The sequence below is a fragment of the Myotis daubentonii genome, chromosome 14 (genome assembly GCF_963259705.1).
Source record: "Myotis daubentonii chromosome 14, mMyoDau2.1, whole genome shotgun sequence".
Lineage (NCBI taxonomy): Eukaryota > Metazoa > Chordata > Mammalia > Chiroptera > Vespertilionidae > Myotis > Myotis daubentonii.
The window spans coordinates 8,791,653-8,819,021 of record NC_081853.1 but is presented as its reverse complement, the minus strand read 5'-3'; the positions used below and the strand labels follow the sequence as shown (position 1 = coordinate 8,819,021).

Here is a 27,369-nt window from a genome sequence, read left to right as displayed (position 1 = left end):
ATTGTGAGAACTCCCCTTCTGTGAGGTTGTTTAATGTGCAAGTCTTAAAATAAATACCCCGAGGGCAGAAACGTGCTTCTCCTTTGCACGCGTTAGGCCTTGAGCAGGTGTCCGATCAATGTCCAATGGACATTTATAAACCTTTATTTGTACATGTCAGTGTTCAGTACGTGTCTATGAGTGATAATGTGCTGTGGTTTCCAAAGCTGCCTTATTTATGGTCCTCCTTTATCTTCTCCTGGCCTCTGACAGGTACACAGGTGTGGACTGACCCCACAGTCTACTGAGAAAGTCTTTTCTTTCCAAAACTCCAAGTGCTCATTTAGAACCAACCTGGGGCTTCCCTTACAGCACGGGAGTCAAATGACATGCTTAACGAGTAGCCAGTTGTGGAAACGAAGCTTTCATGTTAACTCATTCAGTTACATGGAGCACCACTTAGCCATCAGTTTCTCACAAGTCATGTTCCCATCTCTCCCTTCATACTAGGGTCTGCTTTCGTGGCGGATGGTAGCAAGGTTTGTTTCCTTCCTTATTTCTATTTCCCAATGAACTCCCTTGAATTCCATAGGGACCAACCTCTCTCCGGATGGAGGCTCAGTCTAGCACTCCCTCTCATGGCTGTTCCTAGAATTATGTTTGCATTGCAGCTAGGTTCCCACGCGGGCTTCTCATAGCTCTCTTATTTATCTACATCTTCAGTGTGTTTTTCTTCCCATAACTTCGTTATCTTTTGAAACCCAATGTGTTTGCTAGTATCCTTCACTCTGACCCCTAACAGTTTGCCTATGTGATAACCATCTAGTCCTCAGAGCAAAGCCATTCCCACCAGTTATCATCTCCAATGCATTTGCGACAATGTTTTGAGTTCCGGGTTCGGGTGGCTGACTTGTGCTTTCTATCAAACCTCAGCCCACACCTGCGTTATTTCAAAATACCTGCCAATACTGCTTCTTGCTGGGCAGCTTTTTCTTATAACGATGTGAATGTGCTTTGCTTATTACATTGGACCTCAGTTCAATTTCCTTACCGATGCTTGTTAAAATATGAGTGGCTTAAAAATATATTGGGTTTAAGTTTAAAACACGTATAAAGGAAGAAATAGATTTATGAATTCTGTCTGAGAAAATATTTAGGTAATTTTCAATTACCTAAATTTTTGAATGTTTTAAAATATTCTACCTCTATTTTCAGATGGTCTGGTACACTTACTCTAAACTTGAAAATATTTGTTTTCTACTTTTTAACTAGCTTAATCCATAATAAAAAAAAACACAGAGAACTATTATTTTAATTAGCTTTGTTTGGGGACGAGAATTTAAAATGTTTGGGAGGCTCTTCCACATATAAATAGTTTTGGAATATATCTTCTGGCCTTTGAATTTTTCCCTTCATAACAAAATCTTGTATCATTCCTTTATTAAGCCTCCTGTGAGTGTTATGGCCCAACAAAATGGTAAACTCCTCAAGGGAGGGCTCAATGGCATCACGGACTTCCCTGTCACTCCCAGGACACTGGTCTCCGGTTTTATTGCTGGTTCCATTCACGTTTCTGGAATCGGTACCTCTATAAGCCACAGGCTACCCCCTTCAATACAGCCCAGGGGAGCAAGGACGGTCCCTCATTTACAGCTCCATTGGCCAATCAGATGCTTCCTCCTGAGGCTCTGACGGAAAGGTGGAGAGAGTGCTCCTCGGGGGGCCAAGCAATTGAACAGCCCAGCCCTGAAATCGCACCGCACATTTCCAAACCCAGGCGGGCTTGGGTCTCTCTCCTCCCGCATACATGTGGAGTGTTGCCTGGGAATAGTGCCTAGGTTGCAGAATTTCTTGTGGCCCCGCTTTTGTTAACAAGTTTCCTATTCTCTTTAGATGACATATTTTTCTTGGTAGACGTTGAACAAAGCCCTGCTCCTATTATCCCCGCTGCACAAAACAAGGAAAAATGGCCTTTAGAAAACCAAGAGGCAGGGACATCTTACCTGTGCCATATATTTCCCCTACATCTGGCAGCACAATTCTCTTGTAAGCCCTGTCTATTAAGATACTCTGCCCATCCCTGGTCAAGCTGTAAGTGGAACAAGCTGGATCAATCAGACTCATTTGGGAATTTGAATACTGAGTAGAGTAACTCAAGGGTGGTTCAGAGGTGAAAGGGATTCATTAAGACAGAAAGTCCTTAAAGAAGTTATTCTTTAGTTACTGGTCCATCTAGATCAGGATTTGGCAAACCCCAGCCGGAGGGCCAAATCGAGGGCCAAATCTGGCCTGCCACCTGTTTTTATAAATAAAGTTTTATTGAAACACAGCTGTGCCTGCTTTTGTGCTGCTACAGCAGCAGAGCTGGTTAGTTGTGTCAGAGACTGTATGGTCCACAGAGATAAAAATGTCACTATCTGGCCCTTTGCAGAAGAGAACTGCCAAACGCTGCGCTAGATCCCCGAAGGTTCTCAGGTCCCTGCTTGTGCTGGGGCTAAGTGAATGCTTTTACTTGAGTCAGTTTTCGTTTCTTTTGCTTGCAACCAGAGACCCCGAATTGAGAACACACAGAAAACCTCACACAGGGTTTGTGAAATCTAATGTAAAACGAGGTCCTTACTCTAGAATCCAGCATAAACTTGACATTCGCATTCTCTCGTGTTCAGGATTCTTTGCTGCCTTTTCTGCCACGGAGGCAGGAAGACCCCCGCACACTCCTGAGAGTAGGTCAGGCAGCACAGGCCGGCCTGAAAACCATGGTCCTTAACTTAGAAAAAATCCCCAAACAAAAAACAGGCACACTGGGGGAAGAATGGTGCTGCCCACGGCTGCACAAAGGTTACCTAATCCTCCCTAATTGGGAACTCTGCCCAGGGCAGAAGCATTCAGTCTGAAAGGAATGCACTTTCCCAAATGCAGTCCCAAATAAGAACAGCTTTCAAATGTTTTTTAAAAACTTCCTAGTGCTATCCTTAGAACACACATGCATGCGTTCCGTACTCTTCAATCAGAAAAACTGTGGGACACCCTGCGGGTACCTCCCTTTGTCACCCTTTGATTCCCTTCTGAGCCAGGCGGAGGGAGACAAGCAGGAAGCAAGCCGGGAGCAGGAGATGGCAAAGGTCCAGCCACTTGGCCGAGGGACAACCCACACTCGCAACTGTGCCGCGGCTGGTCAGAAATCCCGGAGCGTCGGTGCGACTCCCTGAACAGCCACGTGAGAAACAGACAGCCGCCTTCTAATCCTTTTGAGTCCACACATAATTATACACAATTAGCAGGACTAGAAGGAAACGTAGCAAATCATCAAAAAGAAGACCCCGAGTGACGGGTGAGCCCTGACTCCGCAGGCCGTGCTTCCTGGCTCCCTGCGGCTTCATGAGACATGGCCAGTCACCACAATGTCATCTTTTTTTTTTTTTTGAAAATTATTTAGTAAAAAATAAAACATTCCAAAGCACATCTTTTCTTCGAATACTGGATATTTTCAAGGTCTCCTCGATTTGAAGGACAATGGTAATAATAAAGATGATGGCTGACATCTATTATGGTCTCCCTCCGTGGCATGCAGCGTGCCAAGCACTTTATGGGCATGGTTGCATTTGATTCGTACAGCCCAGCAAAGCCAGAACGATGGTTCACTTTGTTTTACAGAGGAGGGAACTGAGGCTCGAAGAGGATGCTACTTCCCCTTTCAGCTCAGATTTCACCCGGCCTCCTGTGTCACCCACCCCTCACCCAGGACAATGACCTACTGCCACACGCTCTGACACCTCACGGGTCTGGGAAATAGCAAAAAGGAAAATGAGGCTCGCGAAGCGCTCCCTTTCAGAAAAGCGCCTCTGTCTCTTTAACGCCCCCAGGCTCCCGCATCATGGCTTTCACAGGGCCTTCTGGAGGCCACTGCACCCAGCAGGGACACTCCTTTCTCCCCCCAGTCAAGGGAGCTTGTGACACCTCCTCAGGGACTGCAATGAACCCACTGCGGTTCACCCCCAAAACAAGCGAAAATGCATGTTGTGTTTCTAGTCCAGGCCCCACTGCACCCCAACACCGCCTCCGGTGGGGGAAGAGGGCAAATTAGGAAAAGACTCGTCACACTCACTGCTCCCCAGGGGCCGGTCCTCCACTGGTTCCCCCCGAGCACGTGGGTCTGGCTTGGGCCGAGGCTCCTGGGGTGGTAGCCCGAGTTCTGGAAAGGGTGCTGAGCAAGGCCCCTGTCTGGCGCCTGGCGCGGGCACGGTGGCAGCGAGCAGTCCTGCGAGGTTTCTGGGATATAATCTGAGTCACACTGGCTCTGATCAATCACGTGGTCACTGTAGTCCACACACATCACTTGCCGGGTCGTCCTCCCGTGCCCACACGTCACGGAACACTAGAGGGGACGGTCAGGAAGAGAAGGGGTCAGTCACTCGGCAGTCAGGAATTCATGAATGTGCATGTTTTGTAAATTGTCCCCTCCTCACCCAGTTGACCAGGTCAAAACCTTGTCTCCTCCCTTTTCTTCCCATCCCATCCCATTTCATTAAGAAATGATTTAGCTCAGAGGTCAAAACATAATCCCAGCCCAGCCACTTCTCACCACCTCCTCCATCACCTCTCTCATCCAAGCCATCATCTTCCCTTGCCGGGACTACTGCAGTAGCTTTCCCTGAGGGCACCTGCTTATAACCTTGACCCTGACCCCAGGTCTGCTATCTCTATATCACAAGCAGTGACCCTTGCAAACAAAAGCCATGCCATGTCATTCCCTCCAGTGACTCTCCAATTCCTCATCCTGGCAGCTGACATGCCTCATCTGGGTCCCTTTCCCACAAGTGGCTGAGTACTGGGTGTTGGAGCAAAGGAGTGTAGAAATGTTAATAGAATCAGCCGCTAGCTGGACAGCAATCCACTTTCTACGGTCATGTCAGAGCATGTCTTCTTCCCCGTTGGACATTAGTCAAGGTCCAAAGTCCTTACTTGAATTATGGACCCTTAGTGATATGGCCACCAGTATCGCTTTGACACACCTCCTATCACTCTCCACTCCCTGAGTTCCAGCCAAATGGCCTTTTGGATGCTTCATTAACCCGCCAAGGACACGCACATCTCAGGCCGGTGCACCTGCTGTTCCACATGGGTACCCACGTGGCTCACTCCCTCATTCCCTCAGTCCTGCTCAATCAATGTCAGTCCTTTCCCGACCACCTTGTCTGAGAGCACGTCCCAGCTTTCTCTAGGCCATTCCTCTGCTAAAGTATCCCTGCACTTACCAGTACCACTCCCTGTTCTATATCACATACCTATTTCTCATTTTCTCAGTGATTGGAATAATCTCCATGAAGGCAATGAGTTTATTATTGGTTGTTCACTGCTCTTTGTACAGTGAGCTTTAACAAATACCTGCTGATAAACAGTTGTACCCGATGTATGTATGTATGTATGTTTGGAGACTCAAAGCATGAGGATGAGATTACCTATCATTTATTGAGCATCTACTTTGTGCTACATATTTGAACATATATAATCTCAAATAATTCCCACCACAACCTTGAAGGTAGGTATTTTTTGGTCTTCTTTGAAGAGCAGAAGAAACGAAGGCTCCAGGTCTTTAACCAGACATCTCAAGGTCATGCAGCCAGTAAATGACAAGGTCTGGGTGTTTACACAGCTCTGTTTGAATCTACCTCTCAAATTTTATATACGTTATGATATCTTTGACATATTAGCCTCTGTTTTCCTCCTGATGTCTCCTCGCCTAACCTCAGTTTTATATTTCCTGGTCTTGCCTATCCTCAGTTTTGTATTTCCTGGACTCGCCTATCCTCAGTTTGTATTTCCTGGACTCTGGTTTTGACAAGGCAGAAAGCAGAAGCTGCCTGAAGACAAATATTTTTTTACTTTTGGAAAATCCCGTAGATGCTGCCTGGTGTGCACAGAGGCCAGGTCACAGCTCTGGAGGAGGGTTCTCACTGCCTACTCTTGGCAGGGAAGCCCAGAGCCACTGGACTCCAAGGGACCGCAGGATGCAGGAGGCACCCAGACTTCACCACTGTGGGCCCCATACACACCTAGGACATTCTGATGTGACTGGTTTCCATTCAGCCCCACCAGAGAGGGGCTTGTGTCCATTGTCAATTGATTTACATGTTTTTTGAAAATGTGCATTTCTTGTACACCTGGCTGAGATTTATACCAGCTGCACATATATGAAGCACGATTGAAATCACAATCTAAGTCCGATTCTAAAATATTACCCATGGCCATCTGAGGCCTCCTATTAGTCCTCCCCCTTACTGCTCCCCAATCCTCCCCCAGCCCCCAAATTCTCTCGCTTACAGGGCTCCAGTCCAAAGCCTTCCACTGGCCACAGGGGGTCCCCACACATTCCTCCTCTGCCAGTGGTCGTGGCAGGGCCGTGCAGGCGCTCTCGTCAGCTACGGAGCCGTCCTCTTCCCGGCAGCTGACATACCTCATCCGGGTCCCTTTCCCACAGGTGGCTGAACACTGGGTGTTGGAGCAAAATCATGCAGAGATGTTACTGGAGGCGGTTGCTACCTGGACAGTGATCCACTTTCCATGGTCATGTCAGAGAGCACCTTCCCCCCGCCACTCCCAGCTCCTCCCTGGATCTCTTACTGGAGTCCAAGACCCAAATCGCCACTGGGTTCTTGGGGCGCCGTGCGTGTTCCTCCTTGCTTCTGGGACAGCCGGCGGAGGGTGACAAGGTGGCAATTCGCAGTCCTAGATGTGAGAAGGGGGGACACCAGTTACCTTTACGTCAGTGCACTCTTTCATGGTCATGGCAAAGAAAAATAGAAAAACTGAAAATTCTAACACTTCAGATTTGTGTGTGATTTTGAGAGATATCAAGTAACATGCTATCTGTCAGCCCCAATTTCTTTTTTTAAAAAATCTTTAAAAAAATCATTGATTTATGGAAAGAGTGATGCTGGGGTCCAACCCCAGCAGGTCCAGGGGTCCCCAAAGGTGTGGACGGAGTCGGCGAAGAAGGAATGACCCGGAGACAGCATTCAGTTGATCAGCAGCCTAGCCAGGATCTCTAGCCAAGTTCTGGTCAGGATCTCCAGAAAAGTTCTGGTTAGGATCTCCAGCCAGGTTCGGTCGCCAGGTTCGGTAGCCGGGTTCTTCAGCCAGGTTCTGTCTAGGTTCTCCAGGTAGGGTCTGTCACCAGGTTCTAGTCAGGTTCTCTTGCCATGTTCTATCCAGGTTCTGTAGCCAGGCTCTGTCTCTAGGTTCTTCAGCCAGGTTCTCTCGCTAGGTTCTGTCTCTAGGTTCTGTGTCCAGTTTCTGTCCAGGATCTTTTGCCATGTTCTCTCGCTAGGTTCTGTCTCTAGGTTCTGTGTCCAGTTTCTGTCCAGGATCTTTTGCCATGTTCTCTCCAGCGAAGTTCTTCTGTCTCTAGGTTCTGTGTAGGTTCTGTGTGTAGGTTCTGTGTGTAGGTTCTGTATCCTGTTGTCTTGTTACATCTGTATTTATACCAGTTGATTCCAATCCTATCAATCTCTATTCCAAAGGTTAGGGTGTTTCTTATCTCCATTCCAGGGAGTAAAGATTATGTAGCTTAAGCATGATTGTTCGTAGTTAAAGTGATTAATTACCCGCCTGGCACTCAGTTAAGGGGTTTTATTCCCTCCCTAACTTCAGGGGAAAATCCCTACCTGGGGAAACAACCTTTCTCAGAGAGGTGACCTTGGTTAAAACACATAGTGCCAAGAAGGTGAGCAAACATATTAAGAACAGTATGCCATATATGCCAGGTCCCTTGAAACAGCAAGGATGGACCGGCTCCCGGCAGAGTGAAAATGGGGGGGAGGGGCGGGGGGAGAAAAAGAGAGAAACATCAATGTAACAGGGAAACATCAATTGGCTGCCTCCCATATGCATCCTGACTGGGGATTGAACCTGTAACCTTTCAGTGAACTGGATGGCACTCCAATCAACTGAGCCGTACTGGCCAAGGCCAGCCCCAATTTCGTTAACTGTAAATGGAATATAATTTGAGTCAATTTGTGGGCGCCTTTTAGGGGTCTACTTAATGATTTTTAATACCATATTTATTAACCTGTTCAAGTGGAAAGAGGAAAAAATATTGTAAAATGGCAGATAAGTTGGGAAAGAGCAGAATATCCTTTTAAAGTGATCAATTGTTAATTTTTCAAAATTCTGAAGGCCAAACTTTGTTCCCAAACTTCAATTAGTTTCCTCATCAGAATTCGCTGATCATGAACTTGCTTTCTGAGTTTACTTAAAGATAACTCTTGAGGTCCTGAAGGTCAAATCTAGATAGAAGAGGTATATTCCATATTCCGATGACTAGGTTTATATGACACCCCTCAATCACTGCAGAGAAACATCCCTCTAATGAATGAGGCCATCGGTGTGTAGATAACATTCCCAGACTTACAAGTAGGAAAAGAGAAGTATACCCCTCCTCACATTCACTCCCAGCCTCAGCGGTTAGCAAATATTCTTTGGTTCAATATTCGTCCGTAAAACACCTGCGATGTTATGCACAGTGTGAGGTGCTGGGAGGAGGAGGCATCCTTGACTTCAGGGAGCTTAGGATCTGAATGGGACATTCTGACCTCACCTATTCCTCTGTCCGTGGTCCAGAGAAAGCCACAGCGATATTTTCATACTGAGAGGAAATGAATCACGTGCTGCAACTGTGGGGCTGCCCTCTAGTCCCATGGATATTATGAAACAGTTGAGAGAGAAATGTATGTTTTGAATTTCTAAGGGAGCTGCTAAGTCCTTACTTCCTGGCTGCTCAGATGTAATACCTAGCAGTACAGGCCTATATAATATGGTGATTTGAAATATTTCAGTAAAGTAATAAAAATAGCCGAAACCGGTTTGCCTCAGTGGACAGAGCGTCGGCCTGCGGACTGAGGGGTCCCAGGTTTGATTCCGGTCAAGGGCATGTACCTGGGTTGCGGGCACATCCCCAGTGGGAGATGTGCAGGAGGTGGCTGATCGATGTTTCTCTCCCATCGATGTTTCTAACTCTCTATCCCTCTCCCTTCCTCTCTGTAAAAAATCAATAAAAGAAAAAATAAAATAAAGACGACACAACTCATAAGTTATGTTTGGTTAATTGATCAGCAGTGACAGCGTGGACGGCACTGCCATATTCCTTTATTTTTCTGACACGCCTCATCCACAGACAACCATGGCGACATGCATAGACTAAGGGTGTCAGCACAGGGCCCGTGCCCTGCCGGATGGAGCCTGGGAGCACCAGTTCTGGGCATAGTCTGTGTTCAGATCTGGTCTTCGGCAATTAGCAAAGCTGATGTGCAAGCCCAAGTCTCCTCTTCACAAAAAAGGATGCCCAAATCAAGGCCCACACAGAGTGGTGTGCTGGGGAGTGATCGCCAACAAGCTCTCAAGGAAAACATGTGCATGTTTTTGTGTAGAGAGATATATGTTTACACATGCACATATATGCTTCTTATAAATTTTACTGATATAAAGGATACACAGCATACAATTTACAAATTACAATAAAGTATAGAATTCTTCATTTAGAATTCCATACAGTCAATTGATTCTCACAGAATAGCTTTGATGATTTTTGCTAAACTCTGCAATCTGTTCCCAAACTATGGTTGTAATTGCCAGACAAGTGTAGTTCTGACATAAATGTTAGTTGATGTTTTGTTTACTTTTAAGCATAAGGTGAAAGTGAAACAATAAAGATGTATGTACAAACGTGGCTCATTCACCAATGACATGAACGATTTCTTTGTGAAACCAGATAGTGATTTTCAAATACCGGAAAAATATTTCTTTAATTTTTGTGCTATTCATAATGTAACAGCTACAGACATTAGACTTGTTTAAGTTTTATTTGCATGATTGCTATTTTCTCCATTACCTTCTTACATCTAAATAAACAAACAGTGAATAAAACCCTGGAATATGTAATATTTGCTGACTTCTGTGCTGTAAATACTCTCACCATGGCTAGTCCAAGCCACCAACTTGATGTCAAGTTGGGCAGGATATGCAGTAGCCACTGTTATACAGTATCTCCAGCACACTGACACGCGCACAGGTAAGAACCCCAAGAGCACAGTCGATGGTGAGATGCAGGAACAAGCCAGCTCCGGGACCTGCTGCCTGAACATACGACACTATTTGCTGAACCTTACATTGAAATCATTAAAACAACGAAGAAAAAAACACCCAACAATCAACATCTGCCATCCAATTAGAATCAGAATCAAACCTACATACATTTCAAATGACCAGAGAAGAACAAAACTGCTACATCAAAATACTAGATTAAAAATGTAACAAATAAGTAAATCCAGAACAATTTAATCAACGGTTTTCTCTACCTACATATTTGCCTATGAAAAGAACCTCTAGGAAATTTTGACATCTCAGTGCCCAAAGCCAATAAGGGATTGAACGAAGGAGACTCACCTGGACCTCAGCTGGTCTAGCTGCTGCGCTGCAGACATTGACCTCCACCACGGACACGCCATAGGTCCCAACGATGCATTGCACCACTCTTTGCTGGTATCCCCGTCCACAAGTGACACTGCACTGGGGGAAAGAAACAAAACACAAGTATATACGATTCAGCAACATTTCTCTTTCCCTTACTTTCCACATAACATTCTACAAGAGAAAAAATACTTCCATCACTGTGGCCAGAGGGTAGGCACCCAAAGAAATTAGGTAAAAGTAGGCAATCCTGCTTTGTACAAATTATCACTACAACGCTTGAAATTATTTCTATCTCCATTGAAATGATATCTGTAGGAGTTCAGTTCCTTAACTGTGAATCCATGGAAGGAGGAGAATACATTTCAATAATTTTTACACCTTTCACACTATAGTTACCAGAACCATGAAAAATAGTATGGTAGGTCCTCAAAGAATTTAATATAGAATTTCCATACAACCCAGAAATTCCTCTTTTAGGTATATATCCAAAAGAATTGAAAACAGAGTCTCAAAGAGAGATTAACATACTCACATGTTTATAGCAGCATTAGTCACAATAGCCAAAAAATGAAAGCAACCCAAGTGTCCTTCAACAGACGAATGCATAAGCAAAGTATGCTACATACACACAATGGATTATTATTCAGCCTTAAAACTTTTAGGAAGAAAATGATATTATGCCTATGAAATAATCCAGTCCCAATAGGACAGATAATGATTCTACTTCCAGAGGCATCCAGAAAAGTCAAATGCATAGATGTAGGGTGTGGCTATAGGGTTAAGCCTCGGACTGACCTGTTGGCAAAGCCACAACAAACAAGTCCCAGCTTAGGGGGCAGCGCCCTCTTAGCATGATTAGGCTTGACCTTATGACGCTCCCTAAATCTTATCTGGGTAGCTAATGGGCTGAGGGAGATGCAGCAAGTGCTGCCAAAACAAGTGAAACTCACAGGAACATTGTAACTATGGTGACCACTACCTTGTTTACCTCTGGCTATAAAATAAAGGCTCAGCTTGCCTCTGGATCTCTCTCTGAGGCCTCAGCCAGGCACAGGAAGATCCACCTAGACCAGTGATGGCGAACCTTTGGAGCTCGGCGTGTCAGCATTTTGAAAAGCCCTAACTTAACTCTGGTGCCGTGTCACATATAGAAATTTTTTGATATTTGCAACCATAGTAAAACAAAGACTTATATTTTTGATATTTATTTGATATATTTAAATGCCATTTAACAAAGAAAAATCAACCAAAAAAATGAGTTCACGTGTCACCTCTGACATACGTGTCATAGGTTCGCCATCACTGACCTAGACCCAGCTTACTCTCTTGGTCTGTCTTTTCTTCATCCTTCGCCACCCTCCCTCAGGCTTGCGAACCCTTGGCTGAGCTGGCTTGGACACATAGAGAATGCAGACTAGTGGTTGCCAGGGGCTGGGTGGAGGGCAAATGGGCAGTTATTTAATGGGTAGAGGTTTTTTTAAATTTAATTCTCACCTGAGGATTTTATTTTCATTGATTTAAGAGAGGGAGAGAGAGAGAGAGAAAGAGAAACATTGATGTGAGAAAGAAATATTGATTGGTTGCCACCCATATGTATGCGCCCCAACTGGGGGTTGAGCCCTACAACCTTTTGGTGTATAAGCTGATGCTCCAACCAACTGAGCCACCTGGCCAGGGCAATGGGTAGGGTTTTCATTTTGCAAGATGAAAAGTTCTGGATATTGATTGCACAGTGATATAAATATACTCAAGACTATTGAACTATACACTTAAAAATGGTAAGGATGGTAAATTTTATGTTATCGGTATTTTACCACAATTACAAAATTTTAATAATAGGATAAGGACTTGAATAGACATTTTTCCAAAGAAGATATACAAATGGCCAACAAGCTCATGAAAAGATGGCCAACAAGTCCTTAGGGAAATACAAGTCAAAACCTTAGGTGTCATAATTAAAAAGTGGGAAAATAAGAAGTGTTGGCAAGGATGTAGATAAACTGGAACCTTTGTGTATTATTGGTAGAAATGTAAAAGGATGCAGGTTCTGTGGTAAACTGGTGGTTAAAACGTTAAACCCAGAATGACCACATAACTCATCAACACCACTCTTAGGTATATACCCCAAAGAATTGAAATCAGGTACTAAAAAGAACACTCATTTATAGCAGCACAATTCACAATATCCAAGAGGCGTGGGTAACCCAAATATCCAATGAGGGATGACTAGATGAACAAGTGTGATATATCCATACAATGGAATATTACACAGCCATAAAAAGGAACAGAGTAAAGAGGTGTGCTACAATGTGGATCACCCCTAAAAACATGCTACGTAAAAGAGCCATACACAAAAGGTCCAATATTGCATGATCCCATTTATATGAAATACTTAGAATAAGTAAATACATGGAGGCAGAAAGCAGACTGTGGGCTCCAGGGGCTCCAGGGAGGAGTAGACGGGAGTAACTGCTCAGTGAGTGTTCTGGGGGCCATGGGAACGTTCTGGAAGTAGACACAGGTGGTGGTTGCACACCATGAACGCACTAAATGACACTGACTTGTTCACTTTGAAGTGGTTAATTTTGTACATGAATTTTACTTCAATTAAAAAAGCCCAAGTCTAATCTTAATATTATAAAAATACTTTGTATAAAAATGTTTTAAGAAAATCATATACATATTAATAATGTAATCTCTGCAGTGCCGAGTTAGAAGTATATTTGGTTTTCTTCTTTTTGATAAATAACATCTAGCAAAATTTTTCTTATGAACAGGCATGACTCTTACACAATATTTTAAAAAACATCCTGTGGCCCTGAATTGCATGTTCAGGCAAAGGAAGAACAAATCTCTAGCTAGCATTGGTCTGGTGTGGACAGGGGCAAAAACAGATCCAGCAGTTCTAACAGATGTCACCTTCCAATCTTACCAGCGGCCCCGAGCTGTGCACCTTTCCTCTGAGGACTCCCTAAGAGTTATGTGGATGGAGACAAAGAGGAGGCGAGATTAGAGGTGGGCGTGGACTCTCCCTGTGTATGCAGAGTGATCAGCCATGTTTTGACTGGGGACGCTGGGCAATGGGGAGCATTTGGAAGAGTGTTGATGCTAATGACAGAAACCGCAGGCATGGAAATGAAGATGTCAGCTGGAGGAATGAAGTGGCTGAAGCTGGGGCTGGACCGCGCGGAAGGAGAGTCATTCTTTGAGGTATTACGTAAGTGACAGCAGACAGCTGCTTTGCTTCCCCTGGGAACCCAGAGAGCTACTGAAATAGGACCAGAATGCTTTTTGCTTCCATATTGGGAAGGACTTTAATCTCAAGAGCAGTGGCTTCTCCACTGCAAGTGCCAGGGAGACTTCCACTGTCTCCTTTAAGAGCAGGTCTAGTCAAGAGTTAAAACCCACTCGAAAGAGATTCTTGCAAAGCGAGATGATTCTGTAGCCTTTGACCTGATGAATCTGTTTGAACAGTCTGACTTACTTATGAGAGGTGAGCTTTGGAAACACGACAATGGGAACCACAACGTCCCATCCAAATCCCACTCCAGACCCTCCTGCCTAAGATGCTGGGGCTGGGCCCTTTTTCTGTGACAGACACACAGGACACATGAGAGGATAACATCAGCCAGACTCCAGATCTGTTGTGACAAGTTCCAATGCTCGTGTCTCAATCTGGTTTTAATCCCAGAGAGTAGACAGGCATGTGGATCTGTACAGGGGACAGTCAGCTGCAGGAGGGCCAGGGCAACCCGGGAAGCGGGGTAAAATAGGTGCAGAGTTTCTCCTGCTGGGCCCAGAGCACAAAGGCCCAGGGCAGTCAGACCCAGCGGCAAGGTCTGCCGTTGGCATGCCCGCTGTAAGCGCTCTCCAGGTGAAAGGAAAGAATGCAGTTAAGAACTTTATCTTTGAAATACCTGTCCCCAGGGACCTGCCTGCCAGGACGCACATTCTGGCTGCTGACAGGTCTGCACGGAGGCTGGCTTGGTCTGAGGGTCACAGATTCTGTCGTCTAATTGATCTTCACCGAACTGACACCAGACCTGCAGGTGCTTGTGCCCTTCCCCGCAGGTGACCGAGCACTGCAACGAAAGCACAGCCAGTCAGGCCCACTTCTCAGCACCTGTGGGGTCCCGGGCCACTCCTGACCAGCAGGAACAGGAGTGCTCTTTCCCACAGCAATTCCTCTCTCTCAGCACCCTGAGAGATAGGGATGCTCATTCACTCATTCATTCACTCATTCATTCATTCATTCATTCATTCACTCTGTATTTATACAGATTCCAGAAGAAACTTGACACAGCACCATGCTCTGAAGTATTGAAGAGCTGCATTCACAGTTTTCTAGTGAGGGAGTTAAGTGTGGGGAATTGAGTCAGACCAATCTGGGTTTTAATTCAGAGGTCAAATGACCTCTGTACCTCAGTTTTCTCATCTGTACCAGGGGGACAATAGCACCTACTGCCAAGATTTGTGAAAACTAAGTGAAAACAAACCCAACTAAAGTGCTTACCCCATGTTCATCTAGTAAATTTATGCTAATAATAGAGGAATATGCAAGTTGTCCAGGACACAGTCACAGTAACAGTAACAACCATGGGGTGACAAGGCTGGCCAGGGTGTTAGTGAGGGACGACCAAATGACTGAACAGCAGGCTGTGTGGGGTGACCAGGCCGGCAGGGTGGGCAGTTGGGGGTGACCAGGCCGGTGGGGATGGGCAGTTGGGGGCAAACAGGCTGGTGGGGGGGGGCAGTTGGGGCAACCAGGCCGGCGGGGGGGGGCAGTTAGGGGTAATCAGGCTGGCAGGCAGAGGTGGTTAGGGGTGATCAGGCTGTTGGAGGGGGGCAGTTAAGGGCGATCAGGCAGGCAGGCAGGTGAGCAGTTAGGAGCCAGTGGTCCCAAATTGCGAGAAGGATGTCCCAGATTGGAGAGGGTGTAGGCTGGGCTGAGGGGACCCGCCCCAACCGGGCATAAATTTCATGCACCAGGCCTCTAGTATTAAATATAGTTACTGCTATTGTCTATACTCATTGTAAAAAGCTTGAAAAGTACAAAAAACATAAAAGAGAAATCTAGAGTGATCCCCAAATCTCACTACCCAGGGAGGATCATTAACATGTTGTTGTCTGCTTCCCAGTCTGTTTATCTATGGAATGCTGGATCATCCTGAATATATCATATAGTTTGAGAACCCTGGCTTGCACTTTATCAAGCATTTTTGCACAAGTTTGTTACTTAATTTGAAATGCTACTTTAGTTCATACTAGCTATCTAAGAAAAATAAACCCAGTACCTTCTTTCATCTTTTTAAGAACAATACAGGGGTTTAAGAGAAGGCAACTTGTTAGCAGCGAAAACACAAGGCTTGTTGGTAACTGTCCGGAATAAGACACTGTTAAGCACATGCACCATTGCTTGCCTGCCATTCAAGGGGCATTAATAGTGTCCTCTTAAGATTCACATTCTATTTGATGCTAAAAGTGAAAGCTCCCCTGCGCTTGTGTGGATGAGGTGGGGGAGTGCAGGTAGTGGGTGCTAACAGGAAACATCTCTTCCCCACATTCCTGTCTTGGCCATAAACAAGGGAACTTCAGTTTTCCTTCCATTTGCTGGCCAGAGGAAGGTGGAAGGAGTCACCGCTGGGTGAGGTCCCAGGGGCTATGCTAGTGGTGCGCGCTGACAGGCCCAACAGCATGAAAGGGGCTCCACTGTGCACCGCCCTATGCTTCCCAGGTCAGGGACCGAAAGGCATAAACCCGGAGTGCCCGGTGGCCTTTCTCTTTCCCGTTTCCACTAGCACCTGGTCGGATAAGTGACAGAGGCCACTTGCTGGGGTCTGACTCTCCTACTTTACAGATAAGGAAGCAGGACACCTCATTATTTACTGTAGGCCTAAGCCAATGTGGCTTTATAATTCCTAAAGCCTGGATTCGCTTTGCAGTGACCTTGCTGGGGCTCAAAGAGGAGAGACGGGTCTGGAAAGTCAAAATCACTAACAAAAGCTGCCGTGGCAGGTGATGCAGGTAGCCTGGCAGTGCCTCTGAAGCCGTCAGTGGGCCCTCCCGTCCAGTATGGCAGTCCTGGGGTGGGTAGAGGACTGGGTCGTTTCCTCAATGGAAGGTGTAGGAAAGGCACAGCAGGTTTAACCCTGAACCACCAGGGGGAGGGGGAGGGAGGGGCTCGGAGTTGGAATGTCAGAGATGACCCAGGGAAAATGACAGCCCTGCCCTCTCACCTCGGACCAGTCTCCCGACTTCCACCGTGGACAAGGAAACTCATTGCACCTCTGAACGGTGACTTTCTCCTGATGTGTGCATTTGCTGTCATCCAGGACATCATTTCGGGTGTTGACACAAACAGCCCTTCTCCTCTGGATTCCGCCATCACAGCTTTCAGAACACTGAAAAGACAATGGAAAAAAACACACACGAGTTTCTTGCCAAGCACTGTCGAGATCCTGGCTGAGATGGCTTGTCCCTGCCAGACCTTAAGACACAACCAACCAACCAAGCTAGCCAATCTGGTTGTCATTTTGGGACTTTCTGTTCACATTATCAATTTACTTAACTGGTTTATAAATGAGAATAGAAAAATAAAATTAGAAATGGTCCACGGGGTATGAAAAAAGTGATTTGTTGAGTAGGTGGACCATTCCCAGTTTTCCATATGCCATGGCCGCGCCACACATTACAGATTAAACATGATGCTCTTTTTCGCAGATTTCGAATGGGGTCAGGCATTATAAATCAATCATGGTACTCTTTCCATACACAGCCCTAAGGAATGAATTAGCTGATTCATCCTCATCCATTAATCAGACTTAGCACTTGAAAAGACTGTCTTTTAGAGAGAAGCAACTCACTTCAGTCCAAGCAGAGTAGTGCCAGCCCCCGGTGTTACATTCTCCTGAGCATTTTTCCTGGTTGCCTGGTTTGGGGTGACTACTGCAAAAACTGTCATCCATTTTCTCGGTCCTCCCGTCCAGCCGGCTGTATCTGGCACAGTAGATGTCTAACGTGCGGTAGCCCAGGCCACACTGGGCACTGCACTCACTCCTGCTGGCCACCTGCCACCTGTGCACACCGGGAAGACACCAAGACTTCTGTTAAGTACATGTCTCATCTACATTCAGCTGCTGGAAGGGTTGACTTCATTCCCCCCTCCCCACCTTAACTCAAACACCATCAAACTATAGTCAGTTATTGAAATCCAATTTTAAACCAACATATCCCTGTATTTTTCATGGCTGCCAATGTACATGGAAGTCACAGACTGATAACTAGAGGTTCTGTCTTTGTAAAGGTTCTCTCCTGATAAAATCTAAAATTCAAGCAACCAAAAGGGGGGAAAAACACACCAGAAGTCAACAGAGCAAAAGAGCAATTTTATATTTAAAAGGTTCATGCTACCAAGCATTTCATTTATTAAGCAGGCTGCTTCCACAGGGAACAACTTTGGGAACCCCCCGGAAACCTCCCTCAGGTGGGCCTGTGCTAGAAGGTGCGCAGTGAACATTCTGATCATTTGGACTGTGGTTGTGGAGTTAAGCGTGCTAAACTGTGTACATTACTACCTGTGAGTAAAGACCTTAAGTTACTCGAATACAAGTACCATAGTCTATACAACACAATTATAAAATTTTTTAAAAAATGAGACTTTATTTTTTTAGAGCAGTTTTAGGTCCAGGCTAACGTTGAGAGGAAGGCATGGAGAGTTCCCATATACTCCCTGCCTCTCATCCCCCGCACCCCGCACCCACCACCGGCCATATCCTCTATTATCAGCTTCCCCCACCAGAGTGGTACGTTTGTTTAATAGATGAACCTACGTTGATGCATCCTTATCACCAAAGTCCCTAGTTTACATTAGAATTCACTCTTGGTGCTGTACATTCTATGGGTCTGGACAAATGTGTAATGACAGGTGTTCATCAGCCTATGTAATAAAAGGGTACTATGCAAATTGACCAAACGGTGGAACAACAATGCTATGTTGCACACTGACCACCAGGGGGCAGACACTCAACACAGGATCTGCCCCCTGGTGGTCAGTGCGCTCCCACAGTGGGAGCTTCACTTAGCCAGAAGCCAGGCTCACGTCTGGCGAGCGCAGCGGTGGTGGCAGGAGTCTTTCCCGTCTCTGGGGCAGTACTAGGATATTTGACAGGGGCTTAAGCCCGTTCCCCAAAGGGCACAGGCCTAAGCCATCAGTCAGACATCCCCCGAGGGCTCCCAGACTATGAAAGGGTGCAAGCCGGGCTGAGGGACTCCCCCCACCCCCGGGACTCCCCTCCTACCCCAGTGCATGAAATTTCGTGCACTGGGTCTCTAGTATAACATAATACTCTAGAGCAGTGGTTCTCAACCTGTGGGTCGCAACTCCTTTGGGGTCGAATGACCCTTTCACAGGGGTCACCCTAAGACCATTGGAAAACACATATATAATTACATATTGTGTTTGTGATTAATCACTATGCTTTAATTATGTTCAATTTGTAACAATGAAATTGGGGGTCACCACAACATGAGGAACTGTATTAAAGGGTTGCGGCATTAGGAAGGTTGAGAACCACTGCTCTAGAGAGTATTTGTGCTGCCTTAAAACTCCTCTGTGTTACACTTGTTATTCTTCCTAACTGCTCCACAATTATGTATTTTAAAAACTAGATTTGAATCTACAAATCGTTGTAGCCTTTCTTGGCACACAACGGGTGCTCAGAATGGGATAATAAATTCTTTTAATGCTCAGGAACATGGTCAGTGCTTAAAGAAAAAATGCTGAAATTGAATTTATTGAGAATAGTCTAAATAAACTTGAAATATATTGTGTTGATTAAATCTAATAATAAAAAACATTGCTTTCTTTACCATCTTCATTTGGATTTGCTCTTTATTATTAATGCTGTATTGTTCAGAAATTCAGTGGCGTGGTGAGGCCCTAAGAATTCTTCCATCCACACCTGTCCAGGGCGAGGACGTGGGAGAAAATAGTACTGGACACAAGCTTATCTCGGAATTCCTCACTAATGCTCACAAGTAGGTCAGAGTTGACCTACTTTTACATTTGGCATGTAAAGTGGGCTAACGGGATTTTGCTCTAATCGGAACATGTTACATGAGGGACAGTAAAACAACGCTTTATCTCATCCTGCCAAAGTTTAATCTGGGCGAACCCTCACTTCCCTGAGGAAGTGAGGCAAAACCCTGGACCAATTCAGCAGAGGCAGCTGGAACTTTCATCTGCCCTTCGGCTCCTGGCTACCTCCACTTCGCCTTCCTCACCGTTTCCGTGTGGAAAGGTTACTTCCCATCCTGGATGAGGGAGGCAGGACTCCCGCCCCAACAGCGCAGGCTGGAAAAACACTGTGGAGACTCCCTGATAGTCACACAATGCCCGGAATCCGAGCAGAGAACCTGGAAGAGTGTCAAAGGTCATACACTGCCCTGGGAAAGGTCTCAAAATGTGATCCTTTGCTTCACAGTCTCTCCCTCGAAGGTTGTCTCAACTAGTGTTCTGAATTCATTCGGTTCATTTCATGTAACAATTGTATTTTGTTCCTCTATTTCAGAAAAGCCGTGTCTGTTATTAAGTAGAAACGGAAAAAAATGTGCTGTCTCTATGGGTGGGTGCGGCATTACTTTGGGAGCTACGATTTAAGCAGAGTTCTACATCTCAGAGCCTTCGGAATGCTCATCAGCACTACGGATGTCCACACAGGGGAGGAGACAGTCAAACATCCTGGCCGGCCAGGGATCATCTCATGGAAGTAGAGTTCCACAAACATGCTTTGGGCAAAACTATTTTAGAGTTTGACCATCAGTAACAATTCTCTCCTCAGTCTTTTAGCTTTGCACATGGCCACTTGGCAATACTCAGTATAAATCACAATTATAGAAACTGTCAGGTTGACAGAGGAAAGAGAAAACACCTCCTTTGGGCTCGGTTTGTGCCCGTTTTTCAGTGAACAACTTCTACCAGACGTTTCCACTAGAAGACATGGCTACCACTCCTTCGCCTTTTCTTTTATCAGCCACAGGTGCTACTCTCATCCAAGTCTGTGCCCTGAGCTGCTGTACTCCTTTGGTCTCATTAGAGTTGAAGTATTTCTTTTTTTAAGCTAAGTATAAAAAAGATAACTTTCTCTGAATAGGAAATTTAGAATAGCAACTTTGACATACCTATTATATGATGAAATAAAAAGTTTTAAACGCTGGTTTCACCTTGGTCATGTGAAATTATCTATATATATAAAAGCCTAAGCGACCATTATGACTGGTTGACCAAACGACCAGTCGCTGTGACACAGACTGACCACCAGGGAGCAGACGCTCAATGCAGGAGCTGCTCCCTGGTGGTCAGTGCACTCCCACAGCCACCTTCCACAGACAGCCAACCTCCTGTGGTCCCTACCCCCAGCCGGCCTCGATCAGCCCTGATTGGGACTGAGCGAGAGGGCCCCGATCGGCCCCAATCACCAGCCAGGCCGAAGGACCCCACCTGTGCATGAATTTGTGCACCGGGCCTCCAGTTTTTAATAAAAGTGAGAGGATGATTTATGAAATCAGAAAGACTTAGGTGTGAACTCGAGCTCTAACACTTTTTAGCTATAGACCCTACGTAGGTCACTTAACCCCAAGCTTCAGCTTCCTTATCTGTGAAATGGGGTAAACGGGATTCTTTTCGCGGGGCTACTGGGAAGATGGGAAGGCCAGGCATGTGTAACATTGAACACACATGACACCCACTCAAGAAAAGTGGCTATTAATTACTACTACTGCTCTCGGTGTTGTACTCTCCAGCCAATTCAAGCATCATGTACCTCCGCATAAACCACAACACAATTTGAGGAGACATCCAGCTGAGATCTGCCATATAATTCTTCCTAAGTCTCACGGATTCCAGGTGCCTTCTCAATGTATTTGCTTTCTAAAATTTGCTTTCATTGTGATTTTATATCTGAGAGCTTCCAGTGCAGGAGAGACTCTGGGAGACCATCAGCTTAGCTGGCATCCCTACCAACTCCATGGTAGCTGACTGGAATTTGTTTGAAGTGAGCATTTTTAGTTCCTTGAAGTAACAGTTCAAACAACAGCTCCACCTCAAATTGTTGCTCCTCGGGTACACTTAAGCAGGTTCTTAAAGAATTTTTTTTTTTTTTTTTACTGGTAAGGTCATGTCCTAGTACTAGAGATGCTTTGCACAAACTTGTCTTCCCCACAATGCAATGAGAGGAGCATGCTTAGTGCTGCAGCAGGAGTCCCACAATAGCTGCACCTGTCACTCAACACCCCCCATCATCACAGTCTCCTGGTCTGACCCAGCCAGTGCACAAATGACAGCGAAGGGGTCCAAGTAAGAGAGAGAACAAGGGTGGGGCAGGAATCTCCTGGGAGGTGTTTCTTTTCACAAAGGAAGAAAAGCTACACAAAATGAGATCAAGGAATATCACTCACTGCCTGAAATCAAAATGAAAACAGCTCTCTCCAAAGAGTAAGGCTCAAGGGTCAGACAAAGCATATTTAAATCCTGCCCCTTCACTAACTAGTTGTGTGACCTGGGGCAGTTTGCTTAACTTCTCTCACCCTGTGTTCCTTATTTGTTAATTTAGAGTAATAATAATAATCCTTAGGTACTGTGTTGCTTATTAGATTATTAATAAGATAAATAGGACATTAATATATTAACTAATTAATAGGATACTATTTTATATATATGTGATTATATATGTGATTAACAAAAGACTGTTAATAGGATCATATATTACTTAAAAATAATCCACAGTAAATGGTTGACTTTATTATTACTTGCAGAGTAGTTACCACTCTGAACAATATAATTACTATTATTGTTACAACCTTATTAGTTATAATTGATATAAGGTTAATTGTAAAATGTCACCTTTCCCAATTTATTGAAGTTGTGCTTCAAGGAATCTCTCCACCAATTCAATGTTTCCTCCCTAAACTTCAGTGATTAATTCAGTTCAGCATTAACTAGATAATTATTTTTTTGAAAAGACCTTGAACTTTAGTTTAACTCAATTGGCTGAAGCAATGGGTTTGTATGGAGATGGCCTATAATAAGAATTAATGCTGCCCATATAAATGTCTGCCTTTTAAGGCCTTGGGTTTTTCTTTCTACAATGACCTCTATCAACGCTTTTTGACAAATCCACCAGCAAGCAGGTCCGTGGCATGGGTGGAGAGGAAGGGCAGTGGGGAGAGAGCCAGGGCTCTGAAATCAGAGACTTCAGACCAGGACTCACAAAGATGTGGCATGCGTGCCATGTTGCTCCTCCTATTCCTATGTCAGACATGACTAATTGATCGCAGCACTGCTCATCTCTCGTAACCTCGAGAATGCATTATTATTTTCCCTCTAGCCAACAGGCCTGCCAACACCACTTAACAGGATTTGGTATGGTGATGTGGAACCTGCAAAGTGCTGAAGTGTCCATTTTGCTTCTTATGAGTGGTGAGGCCTTTACAAGTTCCCATACTATTTTATATTAATAACTAGAGGCCTGGTGCACAAAAATTTGTGCAGTTGGGGGGTCCCTCAGCTCGGCCTATGCCCTCTTGCAGTCTGGGACCCCTTGGAGGACATCCACCTGCTGGCTTAGGCCCACTCCCTAGGGGATTGGGCCCAAGCTGGCAGTCAGACATCCCTCTGGCAGCCTGGCAGCTCTCGGGTGATGTCCACTTGCCAGTGGGGAGCAGGCCTAAGCTGCAGTCGGACATCCTTAGCGCTGCTGAGGAGGCGGGAGAGGCTCCCACCACCACCGCTGTACTGGCACATGTCAGCCTGGCTTGTGGCTGAGCAGAGCTCTCCCTGTGGGAGTGCATTGACCACCAGGGGGCAGCTCCTGCATTGAGCGTCTGCCCACTGGTTGTCAGTGTGTGTCACAGTGACCAGTCATTCCCAGTCATTCTGCTGTTAGGGTCAGTTTGCATATTACCCTTTTATTATATAGGATAGAGGTCTGGTGCATGGGTGGGGGCTGGTTGGTTTGCCCTGAAGGGTGTCCCGGATCAGGGTAGGGGTCCCACTGGGGTGCCTGGCCAGCCTGGGTGAGGGGCTGATGGCTGTTTGCAGGCTGGTCACACCCCTTAAGGGTGGGGGTCCCCACTGGGGTGCCTGGCCAGTCTGGGTGAGGGATTGATGGCTGTTTGCAGGCTGGTCAAGCCCCCCCATTGGGGACCCTCACCCCATGGAGGTTTGGTTAGCCTGGGTGAGGGGCTGATGGCTGTTTTCAGGCTGGCCACACCCCTTTTAGGGTGGGGGGGCCATGCCTGGCCAGTCTGGGTGAGGGGCTGAGGGCCATTTTCAGGCTGGCGAAGCCCCCTGGCAATGGAAGCTCCTAGCCTCTCCTTTTTTTTCTTCTGGGATTTATTTACCTTCTATAATTGAAACTTTGTAGCCCTGAGAGGAGTTCAGAGCCGGCCAGGGCAGGTGGGAGGGAAGCCTCCTGCTCGCTCCAGCTCTGTGGCCACGGCCGGCTGAAAGCAGGTATCTGGGGTTTATTAACCTTCTATAATTGAAACTTTGTTGCTTTGAGTGGAGCTCAGAGCCCAACACAGCAAGCAGGAAGCTTGGCTTCCTCCATCATTGGGGCAACCAAGCCTCCTGCTTGCTCCAGCTCTGTGGCTGCCAGCCGCCATCATGGTTGGGTTAATTTGCATATAGTCGCTCTGATTGGTTGGTGGGCATGGCTTAAGGCATAGAGAAGGTACAGTCAATTTGCATGTTTGTCTTTTATTACTGTAGATTCTTTTCTGTCAAAGGAGACTAAAGCACCAACTCATCTTATCTGCACTTAACTAATATGTAGACTATACAATGCAACCTCCAGGCTACTTAATATTCAAACGTGTTATAATCAAGCTTATAGGAAAATTGGAAAACTATAGCATTCTCCACCCACCCACCATTTCTTGCCTTAGATTTCTTTTTTTTTTTTCCCAATATATTTTATTGATTTTTTACAGGGAGGAAGGGAGAGGGATAGAAAGTTAGAAACATCGATGAGAGAGAAACATCTATCAGCTGCCTTTTGCACGCCCCCTACTGGGGATGTGCCCGAACCAAGGTACATGCCCTTGACCAGATCGAACCTGGGACCCTTCAGTCCACAGGCCGACGCTCTGTCCACTGAGCCAAACCGGTTAGGGCATTGCCTTAGATTTCAGACTTAAATGCAGAATTGTTTGGATCCTTAGACAGCTACATACAGATTTCCTTCCAACTCCTTCTATGAGTCCACCTTGCCTTAGCACATTGCAACTTTCATGTGCATAAGAGCTCCCCTGGGGTGTATACACTCTGAGTGATTACAGACTCTTCCAGGTATTTCAATGGATAACGTTTCCCCCTTTTCTGTTGAGTTTCAAACTAAACTTTTGCATAAGATGTGATGCAATCATAGTGATACCATACCTACACAGTGAATTGTGAGGGTCAAATGAAAACTGCTTTTGGCAAGTGCCATAGTTTACTAGCTATTTTTAATTCTTAAAAAAGAGGAATAAGCCTTGTGCAGGTGTGTGTGTTGGATAATCCCCATTTCACAGAAACACAAGGATGGGGACGAAAGACCAACATCCCCTGCTCCTGCTGCTCACCCAGAGACCTCCGGCCAGACCCCCACAGCTCGGGAGTAAAGACCATGACGAAATACGGGCCTTACCTCAGGTCACAGTCTGTGCCACAGGGCTCAGTGATGGGGCTTGGCTGGGGCAGCCGATCACACCTTTGATCAGAAACTATGAGCTGATTGAACTCCCTGGTGCAAACGGGTTTTCGTTTCCGCTCTCCTAAGCAGGGGGAAAATTAGTCAGAGAGAGTAACCTATTCCATAAACTGTTCAGACCAGGGCTTGGCAAACATTTCCTATAAAAGGTTAGATAGTAAATAGTTTGGGTTTTGTGGGCCCAATGTCCTTTGTTGAAACTCAGCTCAGCCATTATGGGACAAAAGCAGCTGCTCATAGACAGTATATAAACAAGCAGTGTGTCTGTGTTCCAATAAAACTTTATTTATAAAAACATAGGGTAGGCTGAAATTGGCCCCCTGTCTGTGGTTTGCCAACACCTAATTCAGACAAAAGGAAACACAATAAATCATATGTTATACAACTACTAAATTGATGTTTCTGGAAAGTGACAGAGCCTATTGGTTTGGCTTCCCAGTGTGTGTGAAACTCTTAGACGAGGAAAGCTAACAGAGCCCTCAGCCCTCAGAAAGCTTACCATGCAGCCAAGTGTGAGACAGACTCAGAGAATGCACAGCAGAGAATGCAGGTAGATAGAAAGTTGTATAAATAGCATGTATTTGCCTGTTTCTTAAAAATATTTAAAAACACTGCAATTCTTTTTTTTTTTTCAAACTCAAAAACACCTCAAAGTGAACTAAGTCAGATATATATAGAAAGAAGAACTGTGGAATCTAAAAAGAAAACCAAGCTCAGAGAAACAGAGATGAGATTAGTGGTTGCCAGAGGTGTGGGTCAGAGGTAGTGATGGACAAAATGGGTTGAAAGTGGTCAAAGCTACAAACTTCCCATTGGAAGATAGATAAGTCCTGGGAATGTAATGTATAGCATGGTGACCGCAGTTAACAGCACTGTGTTGTATATCTGAAAGTTGCTCAGAGATTAGATCTTAGAAGTTCCCATCGCAAGAAATAAAACTGTAGCTATGTGTGATGATGGGTGAAAAATAAATTTATGGTGGTGATTCTTTTGTAATATATCCGATCATTACATCGTACACCTTAAACATACAATGTTGTAATATCAATTATATGTTGATAAAACTGGAAAAGTGAACACACTAAAAGGTTACCTCACATCCCCCAAACGCAACTGGAAAGCTGATACCTTGGCAAGGCTTGCTGCAGGGCTGCCAGGGCCCGTGACTGTTCCAGTAGAACTGCGAGGGCCTGTCTTCGATGGGGACATTGAAAGAGTAGTACACCTTGGGGCTGAACAATTGCCCCACCGCCAGCACCTGGGATGTGCAGACAGAATGGACATGGTGTTTGCATGCCGGGTTGGCCCGAGTGGAAGCAAAGGGCTGTGGGCTCGTGGCCACATGTTTACCTGAATCAGGAGTTCTTGTTCAATGCGGCCTGAGCAGTTGAGTTTCTCTATGACGGTTAAGGAGCCACTGTACTCGATCAGAGCCTTCCCAATGCGGATCTCCTTCTTGGCCATTGTGATAACGAAGTTCCCATTTATGAAGTACTCACCATCGGTGTTCGATAGCGCTGGAGGTAAGAAAACAGAATCCCACTGATTGGCCGCCAACGGCTCCCTGATGAACAATGACATGACACTTGGATAAGGAGTCAGAGTGTAAAGGACATGGACTTCTCAGGCAAACAGGCATGGACTCCAATCCTAGCTCTGCCACTTGCTGGCTCTGGGGCCTTGGGAAATCACGTCCTCACCTCAGTCTCCATTTCTTTATCTCTAAGACAGAGAAAACAACACCTACGCTTCAAGGTGCCTCTCAAGGGTAAGAGAAATCTAAGCATCCTGACTAGCCTAAGATTTGTTATACAAGCCCCACCACGACAGGGTTAGAGATGGAAACAAGAGTGTCATGATGTAAAAACAGGTACAATGAATTGAACATTAACAAAACAGATCCCCACGCAAATATCCCTCCCTTCTTCACATTGGCTTTACTTGGGCTCAGGAAGTCTTGGTCAGTCTTCTTTGTGTGACAGATGTGGAGACCTGAAAATCCATGGCCAATCTGTGTGCTCAAATGCCACCTTTTCCATGAGGCCCACAGCAGTGGCCAGCCTCCAATTGGGCCCAGTGACCTCTGCCTCCTGGGACTCACCTCGTGGGTCATCCCCTCCCCCATGGAATAGCACTGACATGCAGTCACGAGGACACTGCAGAAATGACAGTG

General features: G+C 45.7%; 1 protein-coding gene across 1 annotated transcript in view; it reads right to left on the bottom strand.

Annotated features, from left to right (window-relative positions):
- The window catches only part of ADAMTS9 (ADAM metallopeptidase with thrombospondin type 1 motif 9), a 166,388-nt gene that overhangs the window by 71,358 nt on the left and 67,661 nt on the right, over positions 1-27,369 (bottom strand). The window contains exons 17-26 of the mRNA XM_059663055.1: positions 26,547-26,713; positions 26,325-26,454; positions 25,134-25,260; positions 17,310-17,520; positions 16,683-16,847; positions 14,364-14,528; positions 10,420-10,542; positions 6,601-6,705; positions 6,301-6,468; positions 4,085-4,354 (exon numbers count right to left, since the gene is read on the bottom strand). Coding sequence (XP_059519038.1) covers positions 4,085-4,354; positions 6,301-6,468; positions 6,601-6,705; positions 10,420-10,542; positions 14,364-14,528; positions 16,683-16,847; positions 17,310-17,520; positions 25,134-25,260; positions 26,325-26,454; positions 26,547-26,713 — 1,631 coding nt within the window. The remainder of the gene's footprint in view (positions 1-4,084; positions 4,355-6,300; positions 6,469-6,600; positions 6,706-10,419; positions 10,543-14,363; positions 14,529-16,682; positions 16,848-17,309; positions 17,521-25,133; positions 25,261-26,324; positions 26,455-26,546; positions 26,714-27,369) is intronic.